This window comes from Lepus europaeus, chromosome 22, assembly GCF_033115175.1.
Source record: "Lepus europaeus isolate LE1 chromosome 22, mLepTim1.pri, whole genome shotgun sequence".
In the NCBI taxonomy this organism is placed as follows: domain Eukaryota; kingdom Metazoa; phylum Chordata; class Mammalia; order Lagomorpha; family Leporidae; genus Lepus; species Lepus europaeus.
In genome coordinates, this window is record NC_084848.1 from 42,759,287 (window position 1) to 42,768,065 (window position 8,779).

At 57.8% G+C, this 8,779-nt stretch overlaps 1 protein-coding gene across 5 annotated transcripts; it reads right to left on the minus strand.

Annotated features, from left to right (window-relative positions):
- Nucleotides 1-539: 539 nt before the first annotated feature.
- Nucleotides 540-8,249, minus strand: LOC133751485 (serine/threonine-protein phosphatase 2A regulatory subunit B'' subunit beta-like). 5 transcript variants are annotated; one of them, XR_009864819.1, is made up of 5 exons: nucleotides 8,176-8,249; nucleotides 4,857-5,854; nucleotides 4,119-4,202; nucleotides 3,631-3,854; nucleotides 540-2,798 (listed from the first exon to the last, which is right to left on the minus strand). XR_009864819.1 is itself a non-coding variant. In XM_062181537.1 (5 exons), the coding sequence occupies exons 3-5, from the start codon at nucleotides 4,287-4,289 to the stop codon at nucleotides 2,750-2,752; spliced, it is 444 nt and encodes a 147-aa protein (XP_062037521.1). In that variant the 5' UTR covers nucleotides 4,290-4,958; nucleotides 5,685-5,854; nucleotides 8,176-8,249; the 3' UTR covers nucleotides 540-2,749. The 5 variants fall into 5 exon arrangements, 4 of the variants coding, with proteins under 4 accessions (XP_062037521.1, XP_062037519.1, XP_062037522.1 ...); XM_062181537.1 differs by having other exon boundaries at nucleotides 4,119-4,958; nucleotides 5,685-5,854; XM_062181535.1 differs by having other exon boundaries at nucleotides 4,119-4,985; nucleotides 5,685-5,854.
- Between the last annotated feature and the right edge of the window lie 530 nt (nucleotides 8,250-8,779).

Genomic DNA, 8,779 nt, shown 5'->3' on the forward strand with positions numbered 1-8,779 from the left:
GGTGGGCCATATGCCTGGAGACAGACACCCCCACCCCCACAGCAAACACCGGTTGAATAAAGAAAGGTATGCCCTGCACGCAACACACATATACATACAAACATACACACACACACACACACACACGCTGCATGCACCACACCAGCTGTATAGGGTCATCCTCTACCAGGAGTGCAGCCTCTGAGGCCTCCCAGAATGAACACTGGGGCAGAGTCCACTGGGTTGCTGCTCCATGGGCTTGGCTCTTCCTTTTCGGACTTTCGAAGACTGCCCAGGTGGGTGACAGGTGAGCCTCAGGCAAGTGGCAGGGGAGACCCCAAATGCGCCTGTTCTTCGCAGCCTGAGCAGGGGGGCCTGCCTCCTGGGTCATGCCCGAATCCACATACCTACCCCCTCCCCCGACACCAGTGCAGTAGCCACCACCGGCCTTGCTGGACATGGCATAGGACCCCTCCTAGTCCAGGGCTTTCCAAATGGACCTGCCCCTCCCAACTCCACCCCTCCCCCTCAGCTCTGCCACGCCTTCCCCAGGCCCACCTTGTAAGTTACAGCTACAGCCCTTTACTCCAGCCCCACCCCTCTCATTGGCCTCACCTCCCCAGCTCTGCCAAGGCACTCCCTGAGTGACAGTGGGATGGGGACATGACATGTAAGTGCTGACATCACCTGGGGCCCCTACCCCAGTCATACACCTCTCTCTCCATTCCTGGAGCGTCCAGCACTGACCCATCCTCCCATTGCTGGCTGCCACCATCTCAACCACCAGCAGCTTGTACTCCATGGCTACAAAATGGTTCCAAGGCCAGCACTGTGGCACAGTGGGTTAAAGCCCCAGCCTGCAGCACCAGCATCTTCTAAGGTGCCAGTCCCAGTCCTGGCTGCTCCACTTCTGATCCAGCTCTCTGCTATGGCCTGGGAAAGCAGTGGAAGATGGCCCAAGTCCCGGGGAGACCCGGAAGAAGCTCCTGGCTCCTGGCTTCAGATCACCACAGCTCTGGCCATTGCAGCCAATTGGGGAGTGACCTCTTTTTCTGGCTCTACCTCTCTCTGTAACTCTTTCAAATAAATAAAAATAAATATTTAAAAAAAAAAAAAAAAAAAAAAACGGTTCCAGTCTGACAGCTCAGGGTTTTCACCATCCTGCAGGAGGCGCATAGGTCATCAGCGGTCTGTAGCAGTCAGCAGAGTCATTGGTCAGTAGTGGTTGGTCACCAGCAGTCACTGGTCAAGTAGGGGCCATTGGCAAGTGGTCAGAATAGGTCACTGGTTAGTGGACAGCAGTGGTCAGTGTTCAGCAGCATTGATCATTAGATTTATAAAAGCAATGAGGAAGTTTCTTCTGCCATCATGTCTGCAGCGGGTAGGGGTGTCGAAGGGCTCCTGGGTCAGAACCATAAGACCTGTTGTCCCTAGGAAAAGTCATTGTCTCCCCCCCTCTTTCCAGGGAACCATGGGTATCCAGCGGACGACTAAGGCTGAGTGACATTGCAGGCAGAGCCGGAAATTTCCACTTACAGACTGCAGGAGCCAACTGCTCCAACAACCTCTTCTCCTGGGCCAGCTGGGTGACAGATGTCAGTCAAGGGGGCTTTTTCCCTCAAGAAGTTCTCACCTCCCTTGCAATCTCACTTCCTATTTCTCATAGATGGACATGTGGCCACACACACCCCTTCCAGGCCTTAAAGCCCCACTCAGTGATTTTGAAGCCTAAGAACTGGCTGCTGTCCATTTATTGGCCTTTAAATGGGTTTAAAAAACACCAGGGTTAGAGTAACAGGTCAGCTACACTTAGGAAGTCCCCGCCTCTGTTGTGACATCACTTCCACTATCCCATAGATGGACAGCTCTACTTTCCTCAGGAAGTTCCTGTCTCCCTGTGTCAGTGGTGGTCAGTAGTCAGTAGTGCTCAGCATTAAATGGGGCGCCCTCACCCCAGTCATGTCCACCTGCTCATTCTGCTCACGGTCCAGGTGCTTGTCCACGTTGAATAGAGTATCGAAGAACATGGGCGCTAGTAGCTGGCAGTGCTTCACGTCATCCGACATAATGTGGCCTGCAGAGGTAGAGTGAGGGCATAGGCACCGGGATGGACAAGGGGACAGACACTGGACAGACACCAGGGCCATGGACACATTGACATGGGGACTCAGAGAGGCCTCAGAGGATCAGAGTGGACACAGGCAGTCAAGCGCAGATCAAGAGAGGTAGACAGGGGTGAGGGGTAGGGGACCTGGATATCAGGGCCTTGTGAGCCCCACCAAGTACCAGAGTGTATGCAGGCAGGCAGGCATCGGCCAGCAGGGGGTGCTGGAGGTCCGCGGGCCGGGATGGAGACCCAAGTGTAGGTGGGGGCACATGACACCAGAGATGAGGGAATGGCAGGACCCCTCCCCCGGCAATGCCCTCCGGAACCTGGGGGCAAATAGCTGGGACCTGAGAGGCAGAGCTCGGCCTTCCTGGCCATCTGGTCCCTGCAGATGGGGAGAAGGCAAGGCTAGGAAGGGAAGGGGTGAGGCCTCTACCATGGGTCCTCAGCCTAACAAGGTCCAGCATCCTGCAGATGCAGCTGGGGAAGGGCAGCAGGTGGAACCAGGAGGGGAGAGGCAGGACCAGGAGAGCGAAGAGGCAAGGCCTCTACCCTGGTCTACGGCTGCATGGGGTCCAGCATCTGCAGAGGCAGTCAGGGAAGGGCAGTGGTCTGATGCTCAGGCTGTGCAGCCAGCAGCTCTGTTCCTTGTAGAACTTCAGCTCAAAGGCAGATAGCATCCAGGTCCATGCAGCGGAACCAGTACTCAATGCTGCCGGGGGGGAAGGAAGGAAGACCGTGGGGAAACGCTGATTACTGTCCACAAAGTGACCACTGACCATGCTGGGGAAACATGCTGCCTGGGCAGGGGGAACAGCGGTTAGCTGCTGACTACATTGATCACTGACCACCCAATGGATGCTGCTGATCACACTGACTCACTAAAGTAACTATTGACCATGCCATGGACATTGCTGACCACTGACCACATTGAGGGACACCGTTCTTGTCCATGTAGTGGAACCAGTACTCATTGCTGCCTGGAGGGGAGGGGGGTAATGATGGTCACTGGGGATACTGTTCACCATGTGGTGAACACTGACCATCCCAGGGACAATGCTGACCACACTGATCATGAGGTGAACACTGACCTGAACACACCAGGGACACCAGTTCATTCGCCCAGATTTCCACTGGATCATACTGAGCCTACAGTATCCAGTAAAGTCCACCACCTGCCTGCCTGTGCAGCCTAAGGACCCACCGGGTAGGTATGGTCTTGTCTTCCTCAGAGAGCAGGAACCACACGAAGCCTCAAAGCTCATCTTCCCTGCCCTCTGCACCGTCCTGTCCCTGAAGTTAGCTGCAGTCAGCAGTGGTCAGCAGCAGTCAGTGGACACAGGCCAGGGTCAGATGAGCCTGTCCCAGCTGGAGGTAGCCCCGTCCACCTCTCAAGGGGAACCCCAGGAGTCCTGCACTGGACCTGAGTCCCCCACCCCATGCTGTCCACACTGTCCCTGATCTGGTGTGATGGATACCTGTGATGTCATCATCCCCACAATGTTATCACCTGTGATGTCATCACCTGTGCTCCCCACACTTACCACATGATGGCTCTTGAGAATATCCTGTTAATCATCTTGTTGGAGATGGATTTGGAGGAAGACGTGAGGCCTGTGAGCTGTGAAGGGTGAGGCTGGTGGCTAGTGTCAGCATGGTGTGTTCCTGGGGGCAGGGTCCAGAGGGGGCCCTGACCGTGGTGGTGGTGCCAAGCCAGGTCCTGGCTGTCCAGCAGATCCTGATCAGCATCAAGTTCGCAGAAAGCACACTGGATGACACAGACATGGTCTTAGCACTAGAACTTGCTCTGCTGGCTCAGTTCCACTGCCTCTTCCAGCAGAGCCACCAACTGTAGTGGGTGGAGCCTCAGGATGGGGGCAGGGCCTCAGTTTCAAAGGGGTGGGTCCCAGGATGGGGGTGGGGCTCAAGGCCTCAGGTTGTGGAGCAGTAGGGTTTCCTGCCGGGGTGGGGCTGGGGTCTCCTGTCCTGGGAGCAAGGTGTCCCATCATGGGTGGTGGTTCCAGGCACCCACCTGCAGGAAGCAGTTCCTCCTGAGCTCAGAGCAGCTGATGTGCCCAGACCAGGACCTGCTGACTGCGTAGATCCACTGGGTGACCTGTGCAACAAAGATGGGGCTGGGACAAGCAATGGAGGCATTGGGGCTGCGGCAGCAAGGTTGGGTCTGGTAGTGGCTGGCAGACATGCTTATCTGTGCTCACCTGAATGTCCTCTCATCTGCCTCTAGGGCAGCAGTGGGTGGGGCATCCCAAGGGATCCATCCCCTGGTGCTCCCAGAAGGGGCAGCACAAGGAAAGGAGGAGCTGCCACTCACAGGGCACTCTGATCAGCACAGGTGTACTCGTGCCCAGGTTGATTACAGGTGGGATCAGGGGTCACAAGTTGGGTTGGGAGCATCACAGTAGGGTCAGGAGTCTAGGGCACTCATGGTGGTGATGTAGCAGGAGTGGAACTCAGCTCCTCCTTGAGAAAGGTAAGGCCAGTGTTCAAGTCCACGTCCTGGGACCCAGAGGATGAGTGACAGGTGTGAGGTGAAGATGACTCCCTGTGACAGGTATGTAGTATGTGTGACAGGTGTGAGGTGTGGATGACCCCTATAACAGGTGTAAGGTATGACAACTGTCAGATGTGTGACCTGTGACAGGTGTGACAGATGTGAGGTGTGGACGCCACCCCTTGATAGGTATGAGGGATGTGCAATTGACAGGTGTGACACGTGCATACCCCACTGGGGGAGAAGTGGGGCACTCACCTACAGGAAGGGGACAAAATCCTCCTGCTCCAGGAAGTCACGCCGAGGTTCAGCACGCAGGTTCAGGAACCTGCCCTGTCGTTCTGGCAGTTGCAGAGGATTCTGGAAGCATTAGCAGCACTCATAGCCCTGCCCAGGGGAGACAGGGGCGGGACCTGGGTCCTCTCTGCCAATCACAGTGCAAGAGGCAGAGCCTGGGTCCACTCAGCCTATCACAGCACAGGAGGCCCCTCCCACTGCCCAGAACTCCCCAGAAGGTCCCTGTCCCACCCCCACATACTCCCCTGCCCCATCAGAAGTTCCCAAGGCCCAGCCTGTAGTGGAATGAGAAAGCCATGCGAAGGTGGCCACTGGCAAGCGAGCGTCAGTTAGTCAGGAATGGCTTTGAAACCCACCTGGCTTTGGAAACTGCCTGGCAACAGGCTGTGATTGGATGGATTTGAAACTGCCTGGCGACAGGCTGTGATTGGATGGCTCTGGAAACTGCCTGGCAACGGGCTGTGATTGGATGGCTCTGGAAACTGCCTGGTGACAGGCTGTGATTGGATGGCTCTGGAAACTGCCTGGCAACAGGCTGTGATTGGTTGGGGTATAGACCTCCCCTTGACCAGATTGGCTGGTCTTGGCTATATAAGCTGTTGTACCAACTGTAATAAACGAGTCTGCGGGCAGCTAGCCTCAAGCCTGCCTTCACCCAACTCCCAGGGTCTGTGTGTTGACTCCGCGCCTCTTGCCCCCACCACGCTGCTCCTCTCAGAAACGAACCCACTGCAACATTGTTGAGAAATCAACTGCAACACCAGCCCACCCAGAATGTACAGGGCTTACCTGCGCCACATGGCCATGAAGCAGTACAGAATATAGATCCTCCGTGCCAGCTCCCAGCCCAGCGCAACAGGAGTCCTTCCCAGTCCAAGGGGCAGCCGCAGGCCTGGGAAACAGCCCAGCTGTCACCAAAGCTGCCACTCAGGGTGACTGACAGTGGCAACAAGAAGAACCTGGACAGAAGCAAAAGAAAGAATCCAGTCAGAGGGAGGATACAGGCCGTGCCGCTCAGGGTGATGGACAGCAGGGAAAGACCCACCCATAGAGAAGGCACAGCCAGTGCCACTCAGGGTGATGGACAGGCGGGAAAGGAAGGACCTGGACATAGCCAGGGCACCGGAAATGACGGACAGCAGCAACAGGAAGGAAATGGCCACAGAGAAGGCACAAGCCACTCCCCGCCCAGGGCCGGGACCCACCTTGGCCACTCCCAGGTCCCATAGGCCCCACCCCTGGCCTCCAGATCCACAGGCCCCAGCCCCGCCCCCTCCTCCCCCTCACCCACCTTGGCCACATTGCCCATGTGCCTCTGGCAGGCACACTGCAGTGGGAGCCTGGCAAACACCATCTCCACGGTGCCAATGGCCATGTCCATGCTCAAGGCATCCACCAGGTGGCCCCACAGGAAGTAGAAGGCTAGGATCTTGCCCACAGGGATTCCCAGGGGTCCTTGTGGCTCTGGCCAGGTCTACACCTGTGGGGGTTGGGCAGAGGTGGCGTCTAAGGTCAACGGCCTACCCTGTCACACCTGCTGACCACTGACCACTGACCACTGATGGCTGACCACCCACAGGACCTGCCACTCCAGCCCTGGACCTGTCACACCAGTCCAGGACCTGTCAGTTACTCCAATCCTAGACCTGCCACTAAAGCCTGGGACCTGCCACTCCAGCCTGTGTTGTGTCACTCACTCCAGCCCAGGACTTGTCACTCCAGCCTGGGACCTACCACTCCACCAGACACGTCACTCCCACAGCAGTGCCAGAGACCCTAGCCCCAGACCAAGCCCCTCCCCTACTGAGCCAGTGAGGGCTGGGGTATAGATCTGCCCCCTTCTGTGGGGATCCGGACTCAGGACTGCAGTGTAGGCATGCCCCCTACTGTGCTAACCTGGTCCTTGGCTGTTCCTGAGCTTTCAGGGCTGTTGGTGGGTGTGGCCTCCATATGCACAGTAGGTTTGATGGATAGCTGCCCCACTTCTTCTTGCCAAGTGCCTGCCCCTGGCCCCACAGTGTCCACCCAGGAACCTGCCCAGCCTGGCACAGACCCTCTGCCCCACCACCCCATATCAGACATTATTGCTTAATAATTGACAGCTGTCCATCTTGCCTTTACCAGGGTCAGGGCCAAAGCCTGGCTCCAAGGACCACATCAGGTTGGCCCCGAAGAGAACCCAACAGTGTACACTTCCACTTACACACACACACACACACACACACCCTCCTCTTCATCATCATCCTCATGCCACTCACTGTGACGGCCAGCAGGGAGAGGGAGGACCTGCCCACAGCAAGGGCACAGGGTGTGCCACTCCGTTTAACTGCCAGCAGGGACAGGAAGGATGTACTCACAGATTGTGGAATAAACTCAACCCCCAGGAAGACTGACTGACAGTCCCGGTCAGCCGGTGACTGACAGTTGCAGGTACAACCCAGCCTAGCCCTCAGCCTCTCAGCTGCACAGAGCAGCTGACAGCAACTCCAGCTGACCATGGCCAGGCCCAGGAACTGCGACGCCTGCGGGTCCCTGGAAAATCCCAGAAACCCAGGTGGGGCAGATATGGGGCTGGAAATAGCAGATGAGCCCCAGCTCCACGACAGCTCTGTATCTCTGCTCCTTCCCAGGAGCCTATGCTCCGTGAAAAGTCAGGGTCTCTGATTCTTACCCCTGAGTCCCTCCCCCGTGAATAACAGCTCAGTCTCTGCCCCCTTCTCATCAGCCCCTGCTCCAAGCGCAACAGCTCAGAATCTCTGCTCTCTTCCCATGATGCCCTACTCTGTGAATGACAGGTCAGCATCTAGGCTCCCCTCCCATGATTCTCTGCTCCTTGACAGCTCAGCGTCTCTGCTTCCTTCCCATGAGTCCTTGCTTTGAGTGACATCTGTACATCACTGGACACTCCAGATTCAAAAAAAAAAAAAAAAATCACTTCTTATCAAGCTGCCTTTTTGAAGGAATTGAAAAACCTCCAGGGACCCACAACTTCCGGTGAAATCTCCTCTTTCCGGAGGTGAAGCTTCAGGCACAGGTGCGCAGCCGCTGTCAATCACACAGTCGTCCCTGCTGCAGGACCGCCCCCTCCCACACTCCAAGAAATAAAACACACGGCTGGGCTCTGGCCCTTCTGACCTCCTCCTCCCATCCCACTCCCCCTAACCCACCCAAGACCACCAGCCACACCAAAACTGGCCACGCCAATCACCAAGGCCACGCCCACTCCAGCAGAGGCCACGTCTTCCCCGCAAATCGCTCTGTTGAAAAGCCCCCTCCTCACCTCCGCGCAGCAACTCCAGCCTCTGGGCCCCGCGGGTCCGTGGGCGCCACGGCCGGGGGATCCGCCTCGGGGTCGGGCGGCAGCGCGGGCGTCCGGAGGTCCGGGTCCGCCCGGGGCCGGAGCTGGCATCCTGGCGTCCGCGGAGACGGCCACGTGGACAGCGACACTAGGGGCCTGGGCCGCGCGCAGGCGCTCGTGGAACGCCCGCTGCACGCCGCGCTCAGCCACCGCAGGAAGAGCTCGTCCAGCATCATCCTCAGAAGGGGCTGGAGCGCCCTACGCAGGGGCGACCCGGGGGCCGGCCGCTTCAAAACGGGCGCTCTGGACGCCGGGCTCCGCCCAACCGGCGGCGTAGCGCGTCATCACGTCCGCGGGCGTGACGTCATCAGGGCCGCGACGGCGACTCTGTTTCTCTTGCGCGCTAGTAACTTCTTCAGGGCCGTGACGGCTATCCTGCATTTTTCTTTTTCTTTCTGGCTCTCTCTAGCCCCCTCCGCCGATACTGGAGGCAAAGTGGGGGGGGGGGGTCCGGAGCCTAGGCAGCGACCGGAATCCCCGCGGTCGTGGCTTCTGGTGCCTGAAGGGTCGCAGCGAAGGTTGCGGC